The sequence below is a fragment of the Schistocerca piceifrons genome, chromosome 2 (assembly GCF_021461385.2).
Source record: "Schistocerca piceifrons isolate TAMUIC-IGC-003096 chromosome 2, iqSchPice1.1, whole genome shotgun sequence".
NCBI classification, from domain to species: Eukaryota; Metazoa; Arthropoda; class Insecta; order Orthoptera; family Acrididae; genus Schistocerca; species Schistocerca piceifrons.
In genome coordinates this window covers 652,767,958-652,794,010 of record NC_060139.1, presented here as the reverse complement: position 1 = coordinate 652,794,010, position 26,053 = coordinate 652,767,958, and the positions used below count along the sequence as shown (strand labels likewise).

Here is a 26,053-nt window from a genome sequence, read left to right as displayed (position 1 = left end):
TTTTATCCCTGACACCTACAAAATTTCGGAGTGTGTTCCAGATAACATTGTGAAAAGCTTTCTGTAAATCTACAAATCCTGTAAACGTAGGTTTGCCTTTCAACAACCTATCTTGTAGGATAAGTAGCACGGTCAGTACTGCCTCACGTGTTTCTATGATTTTCAGGGACCCAAATTCATCTTCCCCGAGGTTGGCTTCTACCATTTTTTTTCTAGTCTTCTGTAAGTAATTCGTGTCAATATTTTGCAACTACGATTTATTAAACTGTTGGTTCAATAATATTCAAACTTGTCAGCACCTGCATTCTTTGGAACTGGGATTATTACATGTCTGATGGTATTCCGCCTGTCGTATGTGTCTTCCACGCCATGTGGGATAGTTTTGTCATGGCTGGCTCCCAAAAGAATTTCGGTAATTATGAGAGAACGCTGTCTTCTCCAAAGGCCTTGTTTCCAATTAGGTATATCAGTGCTCAGCCATTTTCTCCTCCCATCTCATCTTCACCCAGTTGTTCTGTTCCTTCTACCCGGTGGACAAAAAGAAACTGATCCAGAAAATATTTTCAATAAGACTGAAGCGAGATATACTTTTGTTAGTGAACATCAGAGAAGATGCTGAAAATGACGAAGATGCAGCACTGTGCTCGATTTGTCAAACTATGAGACACGCGTAGCAGGTCTGCCTAAGGGACAGCAGAATTTTATTTTCGCTGTTCTGCTGTAGCTCCTGAATTTTGCGAGGATTACTTGAATACACCTGACTCTTCTATTTTCCCCACAGGTAAAAATCACAGGGAGAGAGTTCAGGCGACTAAAGTGGCGATAAATTACACTGCTTCTGCTGATTTTCCTCTCCTCACTGAACGCCTCATGCACTAGTGCCAAGGTTGTCAAGGCGGAATGTGTTGACGCTCTGTCTTGTTGAAAATATCCGTAAAGTCGTTCATTTTCTCTCAGTTGATCGACATATGGATTAAAACGATTCTGGACATACCGGCTAACATTAATACTTTAGCGATAGAATCGTTTTATTATGCGAAAACTAGACATTGCGCTCCAAACACTAATCTTGAGATTATGCAATGGCTCTCACAAGTACTGACGCGAATTTTCTGGTGCATAAAGGCACATGTTCAGTTAATTCACTCACCCTGGCAGGCAGAATCAGGCCTCATTTGAAGAAATTCAAAATAGAGAACCCGAAAGTTCTGACTCCACTCAGAAACTACTAACAAACACGACAAGCGAAGGTCGTCTAGACACTTAAACTCATGCATTACAGTAAATTTGTATGTGCACAGAGGTTCGTCATTTTGGTAATATTTCGACTGAAAGATACCCCCTTACATAGATAAGCGGCGTTGAGAATTAGTCGGACTTTGTTTCAGGCTTTCCTTCACTCGGACAATGTTTCCTGGTGTTTCTCATAGTTACGGTTTTTATTCGTTGCAGACTCATTTTCGCGACATTTTTCCACTAATTTCTGAATTGCAGACTTTTTTGAGAATTTTACATAAACAGTTCCAGTCTTAAACTCCTGCAGAGACATTTCCGCACAGGTTTCCGCGAAATGTGCTTCGCATAACACTCGTCAGTGACCTCGCGCTGTTTTAGCGTGACCACGATTTTTTGTTGCATTCAACTGGTCACTAAACAAGTCTGTCCCTCTCACTCAAACTTAATGACATAGCGATGTACTTGCGATAGAGTATACTCTCACAGGCTGAACCAATTCTCATATGAAGATAGGGAAAAACTGAACTGGATGATTCGAAAAGAAAGAACAGTTTTCAGTTTTGTACTATAGACGAACTATAAAAGATAGAAACACATTGCGGATGTCACTGGATACAGGAACGCTCGAAGTTTTGACACAGCTGCGCTGTTGTTTGCATGTAGCTACATGGCGACCACACCACGGGAGAAATCATTTTATTTGTTGGAATTTGTGTTAAGTCAATCAATTGTTAAAGTGCAACGTGCATTCTGCGGTCAATCACAAAATTCTTGGAATCTGGTTGCACGTGCTAAGGGAAGAGCACTAATCACGCACGTCTGATGAAAATGTCGAGCGTATGCGAGATGCGTACACATTGAACCTTCAGAAGTCCACAAGCTGAGCAGGACAGGAACTTCGACTTACTCAAACAACGGTGTGGCTTGTTCTGAAACGACGCCTGCATACTAATATGAAGCCTTGAAAATTTCACTTACTGCAGTACCATCTCGGCTACTATAACAGAAGGTACGAATTTCACATTTCAGTTCTCCAAGATATGGCAGAGGCCATTTTTTTCCGAACGAGCCATCTTTTTGAACGAATCCACGTTTCAAGTATCGAGAAAGGTAAGTCGCAGTAATTTAAGAATCTGTAAGAATCTAGGCGTCGTCGCCGAACATGAAAGAGACTCACCGAGACTGAAGTTAATGTGCCGTTTCTGTTCACAGAGTTTAAGGACTTTTCTTTTTATGGAGGAAACTGTGACAGCAATGTCATACCTGCATATGCTGAAAAATTGTTTCCTCGACTTCACGAAGATTCCAGTGATTTCAATTTTATGCATGACAGCAGGCCACCTCACTTTCACACTGAGGTGCGGCGTTATTTCAACAACACCATCCCACAGCTTTGCACTGAAAGAGGTGGAACACAGAAGCTTGCTCATTGTTTATGGCCTCCCAGGTCACCAGATCTAACTTTTTGCGATTTTCTTCTGTGGGGATACGTCCATGATTCAGTACCTACATTCCCAGAAATTTCTCACTGAAGTTAAGGTCGATGTTTGACTTGTAGACTTATTTTCGCCAGGAAAGCCTTCTTTCCCTGTACTCCTTGCTTCGTCTGGGATCTGTTATTGTTTTCGAGGTAGCAGATTTCCTTAACTTCGTCTACTGCATGATCCCCAGTTGGATGTTAAGTCTCTCGCTATTCTCATTTCTGTTACTCCTCATTACTTTGGTCTCTCTTTCGTTTACTTTCAGTCCATATTCTGTACTCTTTAAACAGTAATTTTTATTTCCTTTTACTGAAGATAGAAATGCCACCAGCGAATCTTATGACTTTCACACTCAATTTTACTTTCACTTTTGAACTTTTTTTTTAATTTCCGTCATTGCTTCTTCGATGTGCAGACAGAGCAGTAGTGACAAAAGGCTGCATCTTTACCTTGCACTTTTTTATATCCTATTACATCTTTATCTTCCATTATTACTGTATTGTAGAATGTAGCTATGTAATTTTTCACATGAAGAAGTCAGTGTGAACCATCGGAACCCACTGAGTGACACAGAACCCTGGCTCTTTTAAAAAGTGTAAAGGGACTTGCTCACGCTATTTATTGACAATACCAGTTTGTCAAAAATTCATTATGTTGAAACGACCACACACCATCAATAATATTGATAAAAATTGTCAGTTGACAACATTGTATTACAAGGTTAATATGTCGAACACTCAAACGAAAGCGTGTGCCGCAGTTAAACTAGATACAGTTTGCAAGCAACAGAAAACAACGAAAAAGAGGAAATTGGACGGAGCACGACTGGAAAAAATGAAGCGTTCACATGTTCAATCACTGACAAATCAGAACACAGACCAGAAAAATTTCATAAGCTATTTTCCGACGAGTCAGCATCGTTCGAGAAATTATCGAAATAAAATAGAAAAATAAAATCCGTTAATAAGAACAGCAATCGCAGTCGAGGAGACACTAGATGTAACTTTGAGCTTTCTGGAGACAGGCAAGTATTCGAAGGCTCGAAGTTTAGTTCTGTAAATCAGAGAAAACAATTAGTAAAATTCTGTGGAACCAGTGAACCAATTATATCTGCCTGCCAAGACTATGTTCATGCAACTGACATAAAACATTTTTTTTACGATTTGGTGGCACATGCATTCCAAAGACCTCTTACTAGTCATTGCAAATGTATAGCATATTTAGCGAAGTGGAATCGTTTTTGCAAAGTGCTTTGTAATTTACCAAACAATACTATATTTTCAAATCAATGAAGTAAGCAGTGTCGTAGAGAAACATCCGTTGACCACCCTAAAATGGTACATACAATGATGGCCCTAGCGTAGTTCTATTAGATTTGTTCCGTGTTAAAGGATTACGTGAAAAATTGAATTTCAGGTATGATATGCGGAAAGGCGAATTGAAAGCAAACAGCACAGACTAACGCCGTACGGCTGCTTTATGAAAGTCAATCAGGATCAGAATGGAGACACGTCAGACTGTCGATACTTAATCTCACACGTTCGGTTTGTATTGACACATTGACGAGAAAAAATCGCAACACCAAGAAAGAGTCTTCCGACAAAAACGAAAGTTAGTGGGCGTGTTTCTCCATTTGAAAGATTATGTCTGTTAAAATTTCGCGCAATTCGCATCAAGAATGGTGCTCGCAGCGCCAGACGAGGATCCGAATCGGGTTTGCTTTAAATGCGCGTTGTAACCGCCGTGTGCGTTAGCTACCTTCGAGATTGGACGTGGTGAGTTGATGTTAGTCAAGAATGCCTTTTAAGGCGATAAAGACGTCATTATCAACGCCTCGCCGGGTTTGAACGAGGTCGTATAATAGGGCTAAGGGAATCCGGATGTCCCTTGTGCGATACTGCTGACAGACCTGGCAGGAATGTACCCACTATACATGGCTGCTGCCAACTGGTCACGAGAATGTACAGTTGCAAGAAGGTCGGGCTCCGGACGGCCACGTGGCACTGCCGCTCTGGAGCATCGTACGCATCTGCAACAGCAGTTTGAGCACAGCAGTTGGCACCACAGTGACACACCGAACTGTTACAAATCGGTTACACGAAGGACAGCTCCGAGCCAGAGGCCATGCAGCGTGATTTCTACTGACCGCAACCACCATTCTAAGCGACTTCAGTGGTATCAATCGAGAGCTCATTGGAGGACAGGGTGGAGGTCTCCTATGTTTTCTGATGAAAGCTGATCCTACCTAGGTGCCAGCGATGGCTGCATGTGGGTTAGAATGCGGCCAGTTGAGGGCCAGCAAATAACCTGTCTACGTGCTAAACATACTGGATCTACACTCGAAGTTATTGTCTGTGGTATGATTTCTATGACAGTAGGAGGACTCTAATGGTTATCCCACGCACCCTGACTGCAAGACTGTTGGTCAATGTGGTGATTCGGTCTGTTATGCTGCCAGCCATGAACAGCATTCCAGGAGGTGATTTCAACAAGATGACGCTAGCCCATATACCGCTGTTGTAACCCAACATGCTCTTCGGGGTATCGACGTATTGCCATGGCCTGCTCGATCACCAGATCTGTCTCCCGTCGAGCACATATAGGACATCATCGGACAACTCAAGCGTCACCCGCAAACAGCATTAACGTCCTCGTATTGACGGACCAAGACCAACAGGCATGGAATACCTTACCACGAACTGACATCCCGCACCTCTAAAACAAAATGGTTCAAATGACTCTCAGCACTATGGCACTTAACATCTGATGTCATCAGCCCCCTAGAACTCAGAACTACTTAAACCTAACTAACCTAAGGACATCACACATATCCATTCCCGAGGAAGGATTCGAACCTGCGACCGTATCGGTTACGCGGTTCGACAGAAGCGCCTAAAACCGCTTGGCCACACGGGCCGGCGCCTGTACAACACAATGCAAGCATGTTTGCATGCATGCATTCAATATTCTGGCGTTTGTACTGGTGATCAATGTACCAGCGTTTCACATTTGCAGTGGTTTATCTTGCGCTTATGATGGTCGAAGTAGAGAGGACATAAAATGTAGACTGGCAATGGCAAGGAAAGCGTTTCTGAAGAATAGAAATTTGTTAACATAGAGTATAGGTTTAAGTGTCAGGAAGTCGTTTCTGAAAGTATTTGTATGGAGTGTAGCCATGTATGGAAGTGAAACATGGACGATAAATAGTTTAGACAAGCAGAGAATGGAAGCTTTCGAAATGTGGTGCTACAGAGGAATGCTGAAGATTAGATGGGTAGATCACATAACTAATGAGGAGGTATTGAATAGAATTTAAGAGAAGAAAAATTTGAGGCACAACTTCACTAGAAGAAGGGATCGGTTGGTAGGGCATATTCTGAGGCATCAACGGATCACCTATTTAGTATTGGAGGGCAGTGAGGAAGGTAAAATCGGTAGAGGGAGACCAAGAGATGAATACACTAAACAGATTCAGAAGGATGTAGGTTGCAGTAGGTACTGGGAGATGAAGAAGCTTGCACAAGATAGAGTAGCATTGAGAGCTGCATCAAACCAGTCTCTGGACTGAAGACCACAACATCAACACCTTGCGCGTACATTAACTTGTGATCTTGTAATGTTAATCACTTAAATACACTCCTGGAAATTGAAATAAGAACACCGTGAATTCATTATCCCAGGAAGGGGAAACTTTATTGACACATTCCTGGGGTCAGATACATCACATGATCACACTGACAGAACCACAGGCACATAGACACAGGCAACAGAGCATGCACAATGTCGGCACTAGTACAGTATATATCCACCTTTCGCAGCAATGCAGGCTGCTATTCTCCCATGGAGATGATCGTAGAGATGCTGGATGTAGTCCTGTGGAACGGCTTGCCATGCCATTTCCACCTGGCGCCTCAGTTGGACCAGCGTTCGTGCTGGACGTGCAGACCGCGTGAGACGACGCTTCATCCAGTCCCAAACATGCTCAATGAGGGACAGATCCGGAGATCTTGCTGGCCAGGGTAGTTGACTTACACCTTCTAGAGCACGTTGGGTGGCACGGGATACATGCGGACGTGCATTGTCCTGTTGGAACAGCAAGTTCCCTTGCCGGTCTAGGAATGGTAGAACGATGGGTTCGATGACGGCTTGGATGTACCGTGCACTATTCAGTGTCCCCTCGACGATCACCAGTGGTGTACGGCCAGTGTAGGAGATCGCTCCCCACACCATGATGCCGGGTGTTGGCCCTGTGTGCCTCGGTCGTATGCAGTCCTGATTGTGGCGCTCACCTGCACGGCGCCAAACACGCATACGACCATCATTGGCACCAAGGCAGAAGCGACTCTCATCGCTGAAGACGACACGTCTCCATTCGTCCCTCCATTCACGCCTGTCGCGACACCACTGGAGGCGGGCTGCACGATGTTGGGGCGTGAGCGGAAGACGGCCTAACGGTGTGCGGGACCGTAGCCCAGCTTCATGGAGACGGTTGCGAATGGTCCTCGCCGATACCCCAGGAGCAACAGTGTCCCTAATTTGCTGGGAAGTGGCGGTGCGGTCCCCTACGGCACTGCGTAGGATCCTACGGTCTTGGCGTGCATCCGTGCGTCGCTGCGGTCCGGTCCCAGGTCGACGGGCACGTGCACCTTCCGCCGACCACTGGCGACAACATCGATGTACTGTGGAGACCTCACGCCCCACGTGTTGAGCAATTCGGCGGTACGTCCACCCGGCCTCCCGCATGCCCACTATACGCCCTCGCTCAAAGTCCGTCAACTGCACATACGGTTCACGTCCACGCTGTCGCGGCATGCTACCAGTGTTAAAGACTGCGATGGAGCTCCGTATGCCACGGCAAACTGGCTGACACTGACGGCGGCGGTGCACAAATGCTGCGCAGCTAGCGCCATTCGACGGCCAACACCGCGGTTCCTGGTGTGTCCGCTGTGCCGTGCGTGTGATCATTGCTTGTACAGCCCTCTCGCAGTGTCCGGAGCAAGTATGGTGGGTCTGACACACCGGCGTCAATGTGTTCTTTTTTCCATTTCCAGGAGTGTATGTTACTTACACCGCTGTATTCCTGAAATAACATTACTCTACATTAATTATTTTTTGATGTTGCCATGTTTTTTTCCGTCAGTGTGTTTTGATGGCCACCAATACTGCTCATCAATATTCCTGGTATTGATAGCACGTCAGTATAAAGCCCCATACAGTCATAGTCTATTGACGGTGTGACAATATTATTGAACGTGTGAGGGGCCCCTTAAATAGTGCGCCTGACAGAATGGCATGTGGCTGCAGGTGGAGCGCAACGAGCTGGAGGTGTCGTACCACGTGTCGCAGTACCGCGCGGTGATCGCGGAGCTCCGCGAAGAGGTGGAGCGCCTGCGCAACAAGCTGGAGGCGCAGCCGGCCGCCGAGCAGCACCCGCACCAGGACGAGCAGGAGCGCCGCCGCGCCGCCAGCCTCCGGGACGACATCGTCGCCACCTTCCAGCAGCAGATGGCGCTCAGGTGCGGCCTCACCCTGACTTTGTAGCGTAGCTACCGGCACGTCAGGGGAACGTATCAATGTCCGGTGAATGTTAAATTTACTGGGGCAATGTGCAGATTCTAAGCGCGAACATTATGACTAGAGCCCAGATTTTGTGTAATTAGACACTGAAGAGCCAAAGAAACTGGTACACCTGCCTAATATCGTGTAGGGCCCCCGCGAGCACGCAGAAATGGCGCAACACGACGTGGCATGGACTCGAGTAATGTCTGAAGTAGTGCTGGAAGGAATTGACACCATGAATCCTGCAGGACTGTAGATAAATCCGTGAGATTACAAGGGGGTGGAGATCTCTTCTGAACAGCGCATTGTAAGGCATCCCAGATATGCTCAATCATGTTCATGTCTGGGTAGTTTGGTGGCCAGCGGAAGTGTTTAAACTCGGAAGAGTGTTCCTCAAGCCACTCTGTGGCAATTCTAGACGTGTGAGGTGTCGCATTGTCCTGTTGGAATTGCCCAAGTCCGTCGGAATGCACAATGGACATAAATGCACACAGGTGATCAGACAGGATGCTTACACACGTGTCACCTCTCAGAGCCGTCTCTAGACGTATCAGGGGTCCCATATCACCACAACTGCATACGCCCCACCCCTTTACAGAGGCTCCATCAACTTGAACAGTCCCCTGCTGACATGCAGGGTCCATAAATTCATGGGGTTGTCTCAATACCCGTACACATCCATCCGCTCGATACAGTTTGAAACGAGACTCGTCGGACCAGGGAACATGTTTCCAGTTACGAACAGTCCAATGCCGGTGTTGACGGGCCTCGGGCGAAGCGTGAAGCTTTGTGTCGCGCTGTCATCAATGGAACACGAGTGGGCCTACGGCTCCGAACCATATCGATAATGTTTCGTTGAATGATTCCCCTGCTGACACTTGTTGATCAGCACTGAAATCTGCAGCAATTTCCGTATGGGTTGCACTTTTGTCGCGTTAAACGATTCTCTTCGGTCGCCGTTGGTCCCGTTCTTGCAAGATCTTTTTTCCGGCAGCAGCGATTTCGGAGGTTTGATGTTTTACCAGATTTGATATTCACGCTACACTTGTGAAATGGTCTTACCGGAAAATCCCGACTTCATCGCTACCTCTGAGGTGCTGCGTCCCATCGCTGGTGCGCCAACTATAAAACCACCTTCAAACTCACTTAAATTTGGTAACTTGCCATTGTAGCAGCAATAACTGATCTAACAACTACGCCAGACACTTGTTGTCTTATGTAGGCGTTGCCTACCGCAGCGTCATATTCTGCCTGTTTTCATATCTCTGTATATGAATAAGCATGCCTATACCAGCTTCTTTGGTGCTTCAGTGTATATTCAGTTCCTTTGTAAGTAGTTATAAGATTAACTAGAATGTCGAAGAATTACACTGAGAAGACCCTTATTAAAAAGTTTTAAATTACATATTTTTACATGCTTTGAGGTATAATACTTATTTCACATCATAGTACACAGTTTTACATTTTTTAATTATTATGCATTATAAATTTTTGTAAGTCCCTTACATTTTCGTTACATAGCTGGAAAAGAAAAAAAAAAACAAGTTTTATCATTGTGTTTCTCACACTGTCGTCAATCCCGTCGCTCTCAAAATTTAAATTCCACATGTTCGAAGTGGACAATGAAGACTCGTCTTAAACGTGTCCCTTTCTTGTTCTCAAAGGCTTCACAATGTGTAACAGTCAGCTTGATTTAACTTAACCTTGGCACCAGCTGAGTTTTCCTTGTCACCGAAGCTGAAAATATGGATTTCTATTGTCAGTGCTTTAACAACTGATGGCAATATAGTCCTCTGACAAACTTCTTATAAACGTATAGGATGTACGACAAAATCTCAAATTGAAGAACTCTACGAATCAGCATACATATTAGGAATAAACAACGGACTTCTTCAAAGAAAATGTTACTACGTTAGACAGTTGCAGGGACAGCCTACACCATCTAATAGCGAATTCTTACAGAGAGGTGTGTTTTACATTGGTTGCAGGGACCATAATTTGTAACTAACTTCAGGTACCTGAATACCTGAATTTAGACATTTCTTTCAGAATTCTTGAAGCCGAAACATTCCCGACGAGTGCACTGTTAGGAATAATTACCTTGATTCTTGCGATTTTGACGAACTAGAAAAAATCAGGACTGACATTGGCCAATCACTTATTTGGATTTCTGTTGATGAGACGACGGATGTTGTAGACCATTTCAGGTCTAATTTAACTGTGGGGAAGCTGCACTCTGAGGTTGCATCTACAGTCTATTTAATTTTATGTGTACGGACTGATTCGACGAGTGAAAATTTGTACCAAGGGCGGGAATCGAATTCTGGTCTCCTGCTTACCAGACGGGTGCATTAGCCACTAAGCACCCTGACACAGCAGTTCACACAACTGTACGAATTACGCTGGAACCCTTCTCTCCTCGATCCAAATTCTTATGCGGCCCAAGTCTATTTTAGATTCCCCCTTTGCACACAAACAGATTTGCTGAACCTCTCTGTATGAGACCAGTGAAGTCTCTGAAACTGTCTCATTTCATTTGTATAAGTACCTGTACACCCGTGTTTCAGGCTGGATTCCCCGTTTATATTTGATGCTGAGGTGCTATTCCAGAACATGGAGAGCCTCGGCAATCTGTTCGTGGGTAAGGGGGAATTTGAAGTAGACTGGGGTGGCAGCGAGAATTTGGACCGAGGAGGGGGTTTACCAGGGTAACCCGTGCACTTCTGTGAACTGCTGTACCAAGGTGCCTTAGTGCCTAACACACCTGCCTAATAAGCAGGAGACCAGGGTTCGATTCCCGGCCTTTATGCAAATTTTCACTCGCCGTTTCAGCCAAAATAAATAAAATGATATCTGCATGAGACCAGTAAAGTCTCTGAAAACGTGTTATTTCATTCCTATTTGATTTATTGTAAAAATGTGGAGACAAAAATAGTTCAACAGTTGCAAGATTCATTAATGATTGACTTAAGATACTATGACCAGTTGTCATAAAGAAGAGAGGGTCCTATTGATGTACACAGATGCAGCTCCGTACTTGTTGAAAGTTGGAAACCGCTTAATGTATTTTGTCCACAATGACTGCATGTTACATGTATGGCTCATGCATTGCAACGATCGGCAGAGACAGTTAGACATCAATTCCCGGAAGTAAATGCAGTGATATCGGCAACAAAGAAGGTTTTCTTGCAACGTTCTTATCGTATACAAGCAGCAGCGTCCGCATCTCGTGGTCGAGCGGTGGCGTTCTCGCTTCCCACGCCCGGGTTCCCGGGTTCGATTCCCGGCGGGGTCAGGGATTTTCTCTGCCTCGTGATGGCTGGGTGTTGTGTGCTGTCCTTAGGTTAGTTAGGTTTAAGTAGTTCTAAGTTCTAGGGGACTGATGACCATAGATGTTAAGTCCCATAGTGCTCAGAGCCATTTGAAACATTTGAACAAGCAGCAGCTACCTGATGTTTCTCTGCCTCCAGAACCAGTGACAAGATGAACAACATAGATTAAAGCTTCCAGAATTTAGATTAATGCTGTGATTTTCTACAGTAAGCACTCTGGAGCTGTGAAGCCAGTGATCGAGAACTTTTCTTCTGATCTTGCAGTGTCTATGAATGAATCCTTGTCAGTATTCAACAGTTTTAAAGTGCTAATTTAAGTTTCATACCACACAAATCACTTGAGCTGGCTTCCCGAAACTAGAGATTTCATGGATGCCTCTCCAAGAGCCGATGGGAATAATGTAAGATGCAATTCGGAAGGTCAATGTTGTACCAGTTCAAGTGGGTGGTGTAGTTTCCAGTAAACTGCAAGCTGTGCTGAGTAAGAACTACAGATACTCAAATCTTGTAATTTTGTCTCGCTTATTTAATGGTGAAATTGTAGAACCCCCTGAGAATATTGATCCTAACGCCATCTCCCTGTATAAATATGCGCCATTGACTTCTTGCAAAGTTGAGTAATCTTTCTCCATTTAAAAAACATATTGTCAGACAGAAAACTGTGCTTGACAACCGAAAATTTAGAAATGCATATTATAATTAAATGAGCATCCCGTTCCAGGGTAACTTAAATGCTTGAATAGGAGACACTCGCACTTCACTACTTCGTAGCACAAGTGAGCTGATTAACAGTTAACGCAGATACTCGTTTTTGACTAGCCTAGCCGTGAACCTCCACCTTCTAGGAAAAAAAAAATAATATTTTCGATTTTAAATATAATTGTTTCATTGTTCATGCATATAATTGCTTCATTTGTATACGACATTTTGCAAGTAATACACAATCTGATCAAAAGCATCTAGGCGTCTATTAGTAGACATTAATATGACACACGTCCACCCTTCGCCTTTATGCTGGCCTGTAATGTGATAGGGACACTTTCAGAGCGGTGTCTGCTTGTCTCTGAAGTAGTGGCATCACATTCTTCCTTATCAGCTGAAGCCAGAAAAGGTTGTGATGTTGGATGCTGGGGTCTGGAGTGAAGTCGACACCTTAACGTATCCCAAAAATTTTCCATTGGTTTCACGTCTGGACTCTGGGCACGCCAGTCCACTTCAGGAACATTATTGCCCAAAAACGATTACCTCACAGATGATGTTTTATGACAAGGTACATTTTCATGCTCATACAAACACTCATCGTCTCTGAACTGTTCCTCCACTGTATACAATACAAAATGCTGTAAAATGTGTTCATATCCTTCCGCATTTAGCGTTTTCTTGAGTGCAATTGTCCATAGCTCGTGATCTAGTAGCTAGTTTAGTTACCTCTGGCTCACAGGATCCCAGGCTCGATTCCCGGCTGGGTAGGGGATTTTCTCTGCCCGGGGACTGGGTGTTTGTGTTGTCCTGATCATTTCATCATCATCATCATTCATGGAAGTGGCGAGATTGGACTGAGTGAAGATTGGGAGTTTGTAGAGGCACTGATAACCGCACAGTTGAGCGCCCCACAAACCAAACATCATCGTCATCATCATCTTGAGTGCAATTATGAGACTACACCCTAACATCGCAAAGCTCATTCTACATGACTGACTTTCTTGTCGGAAATGGCTACTGGAGACAAATGCGTCTACTGCAGCACCTCTGGCATTTGACCCCAGTACTGATTCTCTTCTGTTTTGAGTGGTGATTTTTGCTTACACGTCAGCATCAAAATTGCGGTGTTGTGTGAGCTGTCTGCTGTACAATTGGCACCTGAAATGTGAAGGTGAGGTTATGTGCGATTATGCTTTTTATGGAAAAATTGAAATATAGTAACAAAATGTAGGAACAAGCATGATAATAGAGTTTAATAAGGACCGAAGCAGAATTCACTGTCGAAGCTCTTGTCAAAATTCGCGTGGTAAATTGTTCACACTCCTGAGAACTGAAAGTACAGCGAAAGTGTCATCCAAGCATTTCAGAACATATAAATTTGCTCGAGAAAATATAAACATCATATAATATGTATAACATAGTAAATAGCGCCTTTCTGCTTTATACTTTGTATCTTGTTTTCTTGCTAAATGACGAATAACAAAGAAAATTATTTTTCGCATCCACTAATTTTGACTTTTTCACTGTTGACATAATTTTCATTAAACGCGTTTATCTATTTATGTTCTTATTTCTGGGCAGTGTATGTTTTTTCTCTGTTAAACGCAAATACTTTTTCCTCTCAGATATTTTCTCTCTCTTGTAGGCTAGAAAAGCACTAGTACAAAAAGAAATACCAGGAAATTGTTTAAATTTTCAGTTTGCCACGAAAGCAATTCAAACAAATTAATAAAGATTAAGAATATATGAAAGAACAAAATCCATTTCTGAGTGAGCTCGACCAGAATAGGTTATAACTTCCGATGTTAGCAGACACCGCCATAGTCCCTTGTCTCTGCGCATCTGCGGTAAACGTACTCGGAAATTTGGAACTGCACACTTTGCATAGTCTATAGATCATTGATATTACAGACACACTCGCAACGTGGTTGTTTGTTAAACGCAGGCACGAAAGGCGCATGCACTTCGAGTAGTGGATTTTGACCGAGTTTCACAAAAAACGGGATTAAAACACCTGTCACACGACCTTCTTTACACTTCACTGTTGGCGCTATTCACGATGGCAGGTAACGTTCTGCAGGTATTCCAATCACGCGCCACAATGCTTACTGTTTTGCCCAAATGCGCGTGAGCAGGTTCAGTCTTATATCACCAAAGAGGGTGACTGCGCACGATGACGCATGTTATAAACAGGTCGAATGCGCGGGGGTGTTTTATTCGCAACTGCAATCCATAAGGCGAGAGAAGAGCTCTGACAGCTGACGCGGCCTTGAGACACGTGCTTCGCGCATCCCCGATGGCCAATCAGATGGTGAGCTTTTGTTTACGTTACCGTGGCAACGCCCCAGTGTTGCCGTAGTGCTGGGCGACCACTGCTGTCAGTCAATTGCGCCACGTGGTACATTCAGGTTTGTGTGTATACGTTTGCATTCTGCTACTTCTGTGAGTTTCTTGCCGTGTGTATAAGTGGAAAATGGCTGCCTGTAGTGCAGAAAAGAGGGCTTTTGGGAAAGGAACTACGCTGAAATTCTAAGCACGCGAATTTATATACAGATTGCGTGTTTACTTGATCGTGTTATGTGACTGAAACAGACAACTTTGACGAAAGTGCTATCAGGCAACACAAATATATGTACTACAGCAGGAAGGAGAATCCGACACTTAAAAAGTTGATGGCATCACTGTCAGACAGTGGTTTGTTCTCAGTCAGAACGACAAGTCTCTTCCCTGTTTTGAAAAAAAATGGCTTTCGTTGGTAAAAGGTCTCAGGACGAAAGGTATCAATGGAATGCGGAGACATTGTAGCAGAGATGTAGTTTCCTGCGCGAGTTGCTAGCAGTGAATCCGGAAAATGCGATATGTATTGTCGAAACATGGGTCAACGTGCGTCATGCACATTCCGCCGCATGGACAGGCGACACGCGCCACAGAACTATGAGTGTGCCAACTGGTAATGGAGAGCGACTAATTATAATTCACGCTGGCTCTATGAACAATTTTGTGCCAGATACTATGATGATGTTTCGGTCAAAACGAAAAAAAAAAAAAAAAAGCTGTCGGCTACCACGAGGAGATGGACGCAGATACATTCAAAGAATGGTCCGTTTACTCGTTTGCTACCAAACTTCAGTTCTGGTTGTGTTTTTGCAATGGACAACGGCTGCTGCAAGGAGAGAGGCAATAGTCAGCTGGTTGAAAGATAGTAAAATAGGCTTTGAAAAGAAAAAGCCGAAAGCGGAACTTCTGGAACTAGTGAAACGATCTAAGCCAGAGAAGACGCATTATGTGATTGATACATTAGCAGAGAACCACGGCCACAAAGTTATATGACTTCCACCATAACACTGGCATTACAACGCAGTTGAACTCATCATGGTTCAAATAAAAGCAGATGTTGCGGAGCGAAACAAAACCTTTACGTTGCGAGACGCAGAGAGGCTAGTAAATGAGGCTGTCACACGAATACCGCCAGAAAATTGGGAGGACGTCGTGAACCACGTGTGGAAAGAGATTACAAGGTCAAACATAGAAGGTGGTATAAGAGAAGAATCGATTCATAATACTGTAATTTCTTTGCCAGACGATGAGGACAGCAGCAGCGAAGATACCGAAGACCATGCGGTCGTGACAAGAGATGACCAATCAGATGACGGTGACTTTCGGGTTTCCGTTCTCCTGCACTAAAAATAGCGGTGTCGATATTTTACACGTAACATTTGCGCAATTTGCTTTACCTTGTTAATGTTGAAAATCTGATTGTGTGTAATTTTTATTCTGGCTGGAACCATAGTCATGGTATTTTTTTAATGATATTACCGCCATTTGACGGTAATAATTTTTATTTTATTGTTATACGATCCAGAGTTCAGCCATAGGCCATTTTCAAGTACAGTAACCAATACATATGTCAAAAGATATCAGACTGGTATGAAATACAGCGAAATCTGAACCGTGTAACAGGAAAATTATTGCAGTCAAATGGCTGCATCATCATTAAAAAATGTATTTATGTGTGTGTTTGTGTAAGTTGACAAACATTGGTAGCGCACGTGAAAAAATATTCCATCAAGGAACACATCGGTCAGCAGAATGCTGCCCCTACAGGAATGCTGCAATGAATGACGCGGCATTGTTAGGTTCTGAAGGAGCCGAGTGTTGCCGCGGGCCGAATGGGTGGGAGCCCGCTTCCCCCGGCGCTGGCTCGCTGCCCGTCAGTGTCGAATACTGACAAATGCGTTGCCAACTGTCAGAGCTCTTCTATCGATGTACGGAGTATAGGTAACGTTTGCACTGATCTGTTGGTAGCAATGTTATCATTCGTCACTTTCTCCGAGTGCTGTGCTGTGTGTGTCAGTTCCTATTCCTCGTCTGTTACTCGTAGTAAGGTAGAAATGGATTGTTAACATTGCTATCGAGCGTATGACGACTGAAGGAGGCCATAAGTTGATGGTTACTGCAAGAAACAAATTTCTAAAGGATAGAGAAACACAACTTGTAGTCGCGTGAAGGTGTACAGTAAAAAACTTTGTCACGTACTTAAACGACTGTTCAAACCGCATTCTGTTTACTACTGAAGTCAGTCGTAACCATGGAGCCATCGATAACATAAACAGACAAATAAGTTCCAACAGTGTAAAACGGAAGGCTGTTTCTGAATTATGTGAGAGACCTTTAAAGTAGTTGCCTTCAGTGGACTCGAATTTCCAGCCCAGATATTACTATGATTAAAGACTGTATTTATCGGGCCAGAATGTCTATTTTGCCGTCCCCTGACCGAAAATGTTAAATTAATTTCATAGTGTTTTGCAGGGTATATGTTTTTTAAGTGTACAAAAGATGTGATTCTCATCATCGACACCAACTTCAATGTCGTCTGCTTTTCGACTGAAAGTAATTTACGTCTGCTTTCTGATAATGAGAAAATTCTTGTTCATGATACCTTCGATTGCTGCTACGAATTCTTTTACCAGTTATTTGCTTGTAGTTCCAACTTAATTTGTTTTTTCCTCCGAGCGCAGTTGATCTGACTCAAAAACTGATCACCTTGTGCAGCTGACCTAGTTCGAAAAGTGACCGCGCGCGTAGTTGACAACATCAAAAGTAGGTAAAATTATGGGTCTCCTAGCAGGAGGGATACCCGGTTCGCGAAACCCAAACTCTTCCAAGGGAGTGCCACATGCTATAGTGTGACTCATCATTCCAAATCACTTGTTTCCTGTTATCGACTGTCCGTTGGCGTCGCTCTTTGCAACAACCTCGATCGTCGCTTAGCAATGCCTACAGAAATGTGTGGTTTATGAGGAGCTGCTCGACCACTGAAGTCCATTCTTTTTGATTACCTAAGTACAGTCACGATGCTGGTTAGACTGCTGCTAACACTCTGGAAGTCACGAATGGCTCCTTCCGGTGATTTCGTGTGGTTATTCACGACCCTCCACCGCAGTGCTTGACGGTCGCTGTCGTAAGTACATGAGGTTCTCCTGCTCTCGGTTTGGCTGTAATTGCTTTCTCACGTTTCAACTTGGCAACCACATCACCAACAGTCAACTTGAACAAGTTTAGAAGGGTTGAAATGTCCCTGATGGGGTTGTTAGTCAGGTGACATGCAAACACCAGTCCACATTGGAAGTCACTGACCCTTCCTGACCAATACTCCATGCTTCCTTTTTTTAATTGCGAACTCGCCTTTCGTGACATCTAGTGGTCATTTAGGTGTTACTTAGGGCGGTTCGGAAACTTTTGATCAGGTAGCGTAGATGCAGATGAACAACTAGATTTCCCTCTTCCTAGATTCAAGTAGGTGTTCGACACTGTGCCACATCACCGACTAATAATCAAGATCGCGCAGCAACTACACTGAAAAAAAAAAAAAAACTGTCGTATCACTAAGGAATGATCCGCGGGCTGGAAACCAGTAGGTGCGCTGTACATTCACAGATAAACAAATGATTACAGTTCTGGAAACCAGTAGGTGCGCTGTACATTCACAGATAAACAAATGATTACAGTTTCAGAAAAATTGGATGACTTATTCAAAAGAAAGTGCTTAACAAACTGAACTAGTCAAAAATGCGTTGGTCCACATCTGGGCCTTACGCAAGCAGTTTTTCGGCTTGGCATTGATTGACAGAGGTTTTGTATGTCCTCCTGAGGGATATAGTGCAAATTCTGTCCAACTGGAGCGTTAGCTCTTCAAAATCCCGAGCTGGTTGCTCCAAATGCTCTCAACTGGGGAGAGATCCGTCAATCTTACTGGCCAAGAAAGTGTTGGGAAGCACGAAGACAAGCAGTAGAAACTCTCACCATGTGCGAGTGGATATTGTATTGCTGAAATGTAAGCTCAGGATGGCTTTCCGTGGAAGGCAACAAAACGGGGCCTAGAACATCGTCGACGTAACGCTGTGCTGTAAGTGTGCCGCAGATGACAACCAAAGGGGTCCTGTCATGGCACCCCAGACCGTAACTCCTGGTTGCAGGGTCTGATGACAGACGGCAGTCAGGTTGACACCCCACCGCTGTCCGGGGAGTCTCCAGACAGGTCTTCTATCCGAAATCTCATTGAATGGAGTAGAATCGTCTTCAGAATCGTCTTCAGTGATGAGTCCCGCTTCCAATTGAGCCCCTATTGCCAGCGAAGACGTGTCTCGAGACGCCCTGGACAGCGATGGGGTGCCAACCTGACTGTCAACCGCCTTACGGCTCGAGAAGCAGGAGTGATGGAATGGGGTGCCATTTCTTTTCATAGCAGGACCCCTTTGGTTGTCATCTGCTGCGCTCTTACAGCACAGCGGTATGTCGACGATATTCTACGCCCCGTTTTCTTGCCTTCCATGGCAAGCCATCCTGAGCATACGTCTCAGCAATGCAATATACGCCCTCACACGGTGAGAGTTTCTACTGCTTGTCTTCGGTTTTTCAAACACTTTCGTGGCCAACAAGGTCACCGGATCTCTACCCAGTCGAGAGCGTTTGGAGCATTATGGGCAGGGCCCTCCAACAAGCTCGGTTTCTACAATCTAACGCTCCAGGCGGACAGAATTTAGCGCTATATTCCTCGGGAGAACAGTCAACAACACTATTAATCAAGCAGAATAACTACTTGCATAAGAACCAGGTGCGGATCGTCGCGTTATTGACTTGCTCAGTTTGTGTTTCTGTTGCACAAATCATCCATCTTTGTCTGTAACCGTAATCATTTGTTTTGTCTGTACATTTACATCCAAACTACCGATTTCCATCCCATTCGGTTAATTCCTTCGTTGTGCGTTGTTTTTTTTTTCCTTAAGAGTGTATTTATGGGTAATACTACGAAGCGGCATGAAATGGGAAACTTAGATTTGTTGGAAGCACGGGAGCCCATGCCCGGCGAGCAAGGTGTACCGCACCGCCCTCTCTGCCCCCCACCACCGCTCTCCTGCTCTCAGGCAAAGAGAAAAATACATTGTAATCAGGTATTTTCCTTTCTAGAAAATATAAAAGTCGGTATTACTTAAGTTTTTGTCTGGGTCATAAGTGGATGTTTTTATTGGCACTTACAATTCGCCATTCATCTTCCAAAATATAAAATGTTCCATACGTCCAGGTCCAGCCTTCCCTTTCCCCTCCCCCTTTCAATCTATCGTATGTTCGCCCTTGGTTGGAAGGGTTCTGGTAAAACGCAATGCATCTATTAAGGAAGTCGCATACAAGGCGCTACTGCAGCCAGTTATAGAGTATTGTTCCATCGTTTGAAGTCCTTATCAAGTACGCGTGGCAACAGACATGCTAAGAACTCAAGAGATGCGCTGCTGAGATCGTAACGGGTCGCTGTAGCCCTTATGAAACTACTTGGGGTACGTAAGTGCGAGTTCTAGGATGAAAGACAACGTAGTCCACCAGAAACCCTGTTGGATGAACTTACAGAACCTGTATTCGTAAAAGACTGTGCGATCATTACGCAGCCATCATTGTATGTCTCGTGTAGAGATCGTGAGAATTAGATAAGAGCACGCACACACACATACAAAACCAATTTTTAGTTGCACGAATCACGAACAGAATACGAAAGAAAGCTGACATTGTTGGTACCATGTACTGTGCACTGTGCAGTGGCTTCAGGAGCATTTATGCAGATGTAGAACTTTCCCGGCCTGTTTTTTTTTTTTTTTTTTTTTTTTTTTTTTTTTTTTTTTTTTTTAACTACATGTTTCGCAATAACCCTATTCATCAGTCAACTCGAGCAGCAGAATAATTTTGTTTATTCGACTTTAGAGGTGGTCGTGTCCTTGACGCTTGAAAAGTGAAAACTGTGTCAAACACAGAACAGACTCTGCAATGTGGCGTTTCGAGGGACATGCTGTCACAGTGTCAGCCATCCAGCCATGGCTCATGTCGCACCTACACAGCTCAGTTTCCACATCTCTCCCTCCTACGTCCCAAAGCCCAATGAAGTTTGTAACTTGCCACTATTTACGAATTACAATCGCACACATTTTAAACACATTTTTGATGATTTACTTTTCCTGTATCATGAAAATGTGGCAGGTACCAGTGATATAAAATGGTGTACTTACCTGATTTAGCTACAGTCTTGTCCATCACCTCGAAAACTCTTCTTCTTCTCTGACATGGAACATTCAAGGAACTAGCAAATTCGAGGAATTCAGTTCTCATCATTCTGTTGAAAACCGAAGTCCAAATTGAACACATATTCAGTTTATACTGTACGGTCACATTAATGTGACTACCTGTGAAAAGCCTGAATCATCATCTTGACGCGCAGTAAGAGAGTCAGTAAGATTCTTGAAGGTACCAACAAGTACGAGGACCCATGCCGACTCCACTAACATGACCAAGTGTGCTAGGTTTCCCGGATGAAGATCCATGGCGCTCGATCAAGATGATCCCACGGATTCACGTTCGGTTTTAAATTCTGGGAGTTTGGTGGTGAGGGCAGTACAGTAAACTCATCGTGGCGCTCTTCGTACAACAGACGTACACTGCTAGCTGTGTGACACATTGCATTGTCGTGCTGGTGGATGTCATCGAGCCGAGGGAAAACGAACTGCGTGTGGAGATGGACATGGTCACCAAGGAGAAATGCATACTTGTGTTAATCCATTGAGTCTTCCGGAATGACGAGAGTATCCAGGAAATGGCACAAAAACGTGCCACAGACCATAACGATACCTCCTCTGGCCCTCACCCTTCTGACGATTGCTGCAGGGTGTTTGGTTTCAGGCGTTTCACGTCCGATGGAACATAAAACGTTATTCGTCTGAAAAGCCACCTGCCGCCGTTCAGTGAACGTCCAGTTGCGGTATGAGCGTCCAGCTGCGATACGCCCGTGCGTATTTCAGCCTTCGTCGCCGATGAACAGCAGCCAGCATGGGTGAATGCACCAGGTGCCTGATGCAGAGGCCCACACCCACCAACGTTCGCTGAACTGTCGTTGAGGAAATACTGTTGGTAACCCCTTGGTCCCTCTGGGCGCTCAGTTGCTCAACACTTGCACGCCTGTTCGCCTGTACACATCGCTGCAGCTGCCGCTCACCCCTGTCATTTATGACCAGTGATTCAACACAGATGTTTTGTTCCCGGTTGTGGATAGCGCCATTTGGCCATGCGTGGTACACTGTAACCACGGCTTCACGCGAACAATATACAAACCCAGCCATTTAGGAAACGCTTCCACCCATCGCCCGAAAGCCAATAATCATGCCGTTTTGGACGTCAGATAAATCGCCCCCTTTCTTCATTACGACAAGGGCTCCGCTATTTTCCACGTCCTCCCAACACGCTTTCTATACCCTCCACTGCTAGTGCTGTCACTTGCCGTCTGTGAGTAGTTATTTCACGTTGACGTTGAACATAGGCGGTGGTCCTTTAATGTGAGTGGACCGCATGTTACATTTTTCTCTTTCCTGTCAATCGTTTACAGAAAGGTGGTTGCAAAATCATGCTCTTGAAGCTCATATTTCATACTTTCAGTTAAAACAGTTTTTTAATGTTGTCTTTCATGACCTACGCCAGACAGTGGATCGCCAGAAGCTATCTCTATGAACTATTTGCACTCAGCTCTACTTCAAAACCTCGTAATACTGTTTGCGCCTCGTAAATGTTCGTGCCAAGCAAATGTCTAGTGACTGATTAGATTTTATGACCTTCGGAATTTCTCGATTCAAACTACGTAACTTCTTACACAATTTCTTTAGTAAATTGTGATTACAAAATTTACTTCAAAATGTTCTTACATAACTTTTTGTGTGATATTAATTTGACTTCAATTTTCTCCATGGGCGAATATGTCCTCACAATTTAAGAAGTTTATGATTCATAGAGATAGCACTGAAGATTACACGGTGACAAAACTCTGTTGGATTAACAGAACCACACCCGTTTAATGCCTTACATGATTCTTCGCGCATCGACAACCTGTAATATGCCGATCGGTACCACTGATTAATTTCGTTACTGGACTAGCACGTATAGGAGAAAAGTTATCGCGCAGAAATGGTTTACCCTCATTCTGGGAGCTATTTTCATACTGAATGTTTTCCTCTGCAGTGGAGTGCGTAATGCTTTGAAGGTAGAACGAGGATAGGATCAGTCGGTATAAGCATTATCCCTTAAAGACAACACTGGACTCGCATTCGGGAGGACGACGGTTCAATCCCGCGTCCGGCCATCTTGATTTAGGTTTTCCGTGATTTCCCTAAATCGCTCCAGGCAAATGCCAGGATGGTTCCTTTGAAAGGGCACGGCCGACTTCCTTCCCCATCCTTCCCTAATCTGATGAGACCGATGACCTCGCTGTTTGGTCTCTTCCCACAAACAACCCAACAACCCAACCCTTGAAGACAAACCTCCGCATTCAAGCCCCGACCCAACAGACAATTTCAAAGTGTTGGGCTGTTTTATAAGAGTGTGCCCTCCATTACAGAATGATCTGGGCCGAAGAATAGAATTTCGGTTTGATTCGTTTTCTGTGTAATGCATAGGCGGTTGACGGCTCAGGACCTTCACGAAATAAACCATCAACGTAAGCACTTTTTGATTTATGCTTTATTACCGCGTTCTGTCTATAATTTACTCGAATGCTGGATACAGCTTACTATTGCTGGTGAGCGGTTTCTTGAAATTGTATGACTCCATCTCTTATTGCTGTAGCTTTCTCCCGCAGATTCCATATAAGCGATTATATTAAACATGTACAATATTGAGATTCATTCACATGTACAGGTGGAGTCTGAAACTGAAACTAATTTAAGATTATCTCTGCAGAATTCATTACTATCGTAATGACTACGTAGACATATCAGCGGACAAGATACTAAAACGAGTCTGAGAACTCTTCCTACTGAAGTTATGTGTAGATAAATCATTTTGTGAAATTTCATAAACACGTTCAGAATGAAAATTCCATAGTCCTTCAAGATACATTGTACGTAGCTTTTTCTGTAATACCTCTTTGATCCGAACATGAAACGTATTGGGAGTTGCAAATATGGGCTACCATCAGCCGTATAATCGAATGATAGCAATGTGTCTTACTTGTGATTACTTTTATGCTTTGAGTTTACTTTAAATGCTCCTTACGCTTACTTCTAAATATTTATGGAAGTAACTGTTTGCAATCATGTAACCATACAATAAAGGGTTTTTCTATGTTCTCGCATTATGTTACATTTTTTAAAGTTGGGAATCAATTGCCGCTTCCTGCACCAAGCGTCCATCTCTGCAGGTCTTCCTGTATTTCGCTACAATTTTCTACCGTTGCGAAAACTCTGTATAGAACAGCATCGTCCGCGGAAAGCTTCTTGAAACTTCCGACGTTACTCCCTGGGTCTTGTGTAATTTGATGGTCCGATGACACTACATTGGGGTAAGATCGAAGTTACTTCTATGTATGAAGATCTCTCTCCGTTGAGAATGACATGCTGTTTTCTGTTTGCTAGAAACTCTTCAGTCCAATCACACATTTGGTCTGATATTCTGTACAGTCAGCTGGCCGGAGTGGCCGTGCGGTTCTAGGCGCTACGGTCTGGAGCCGAGCGACCGCTACGGTCGCAGGTTCGAATCCTGCCTCGGGCATGGATGTGTGTGATGTCATTAGGTTAGTTAGGTTTAATTAGTTCTAAGTTCTAGGCGACTGATAACCCAGAAGTTAAGTCGCATAGTGCTCAGAGCCATTTGAACCATTTTTTTCTGTACGCTCATATTTTGTTCATCAGCCTGCAGTGCAGAGCTGGATCGAACGCCTTCCGGAAGTCAAGCAACAAGGCATCTGCCCGAGAACTTGTACAGGCTGATTTGTGCGTCTCGGGGACGAACAGAGAGAGCTGGGTTTGACACGATGGTTGTTTTCGGAACCCATGTTGATTCCTACCAAGGATATTTTCCATCTCGAGAATACACGAGCGTGTCCCAAAATTCTGCAACTGACCGACGTCACAGATAAAAGCCAATAGTTTTGTGTGTCTGTTAGACTACCGTTTTGATAATGAGAATGACCTATGCTGATCTCCAATCATTAGAAACACTTCGCTCCTCCAGAGACCTTTGGTTCACTGCTGCTGGAAGAGGGGCAAGTTCTTTCGCATACTCTGCATAGAATCTAACTGGTATACCGTCAGGTCCAGTGGCCACCATCTATTGAGCGATTTCAGTTGCTTTTGTAACCCATGGTCACTTATTTCGCCATCAGCCATTTTGTCGTCTGTGCAACGATTTAAAGGCGATACTACAGTGCGATGTTCTTCGGTGAAGCAGTTCTGGAAAATGACCTTCAATATTTCGGCCGCTTCTGTGCCATTTTGATCACAAAGTGTCTAGACAGATAGCTTGGATCCGTTTACTGGCTTAACATAAAAGCAGAACTTCTTTGGATTTTGCGCCAGGTCGGTAGACAGAATTCTACTTCCGAAACCGTTGAATGCTTCACGCCTGGCTCTCCATAAACTAATCTCGGGCTTTTTGTTTGTCTGTGCTGCTTTGGCTGCGTTTAAATTTTCAGTGTAACTCTCTTTGCTCTCGCATCCGATTTCTAACACTGCTGTCGAACCATGCGGGGTCTCTTCCACCCTTCACAATTTTCCTCGTCTCATACCTTTCTGAAATGTATCATACAATGTTCTTGAACTTTGTCCATTGATACTCAACGTTGTTAGTGCCGGAGACGGAATTTTCATGGTGACGGCTCAGGTAATCTAAGCAGAGAGACCTTCCCACCTTTCTTTGTGTTCCTACTTACAGCCGTATTCAGTGATGCTGTAACGGCTTTATGATCACCGATAACCTATTCCACGTTAACTGAGTCGAAAAGCTCGAGCATGTTTTATCACCGGCAGATCGAAGATGTTAGCTTCACCAGTCCGTTCTCTGATTAACTGCTCGAAATAATTTTCGGATAAGGCATTTAGAACAATTTTACATGATTCTCTGATGTTGGACTGAGTCACTGCCGTAAGCTGTCGCATTCTCCACGGTCTCTGGATCCACACACAGGGAGACATACTCGACTACTAGATTCCCTACGTTAGGTAACACTGCTCAACTTTGAGGAGCTGCCTGTTACCTAACATTTGGAGGAACTGGAATACCAGACGGTTATAACTAAAGTACAGGTACTCACGAAAGTCCATTGTAGCCTCTAATTATCGTGTGGCAGTGAAACTTGGTAGACATGATAATGCGTTAATGTGCAACCGATTGAGGCTGGAAAACAAATGAGTTCCAACTGCGGTCGCCAGGTGCAAATCTGGC

The 26,053-nt window shown here is 44.2% G+C and overlaps 1 protein-coding gene across 1 annotated transcript in view; it reads left to right on the top strand.

Moving 5' to 3' along the window:
* The window catches only part of LOC124775701 (kinesin-like protein KIF19), a 471,390-nt gene that overhangs the window by 328,803 nt on the left and 116,534 nt on the right, over positions 1–26,053 (top strand). The window contains exon 6 of the mRNA XM_047250529.1: positions 8,022–8,233. Within this exon, the coding sequence (XP_047106485.1) occupies positions 8,022–8,233 (212 nt within the window). The remainder of the gene's footprint in view (positions 1–8,021; positions 8,234–26,053) is intronic.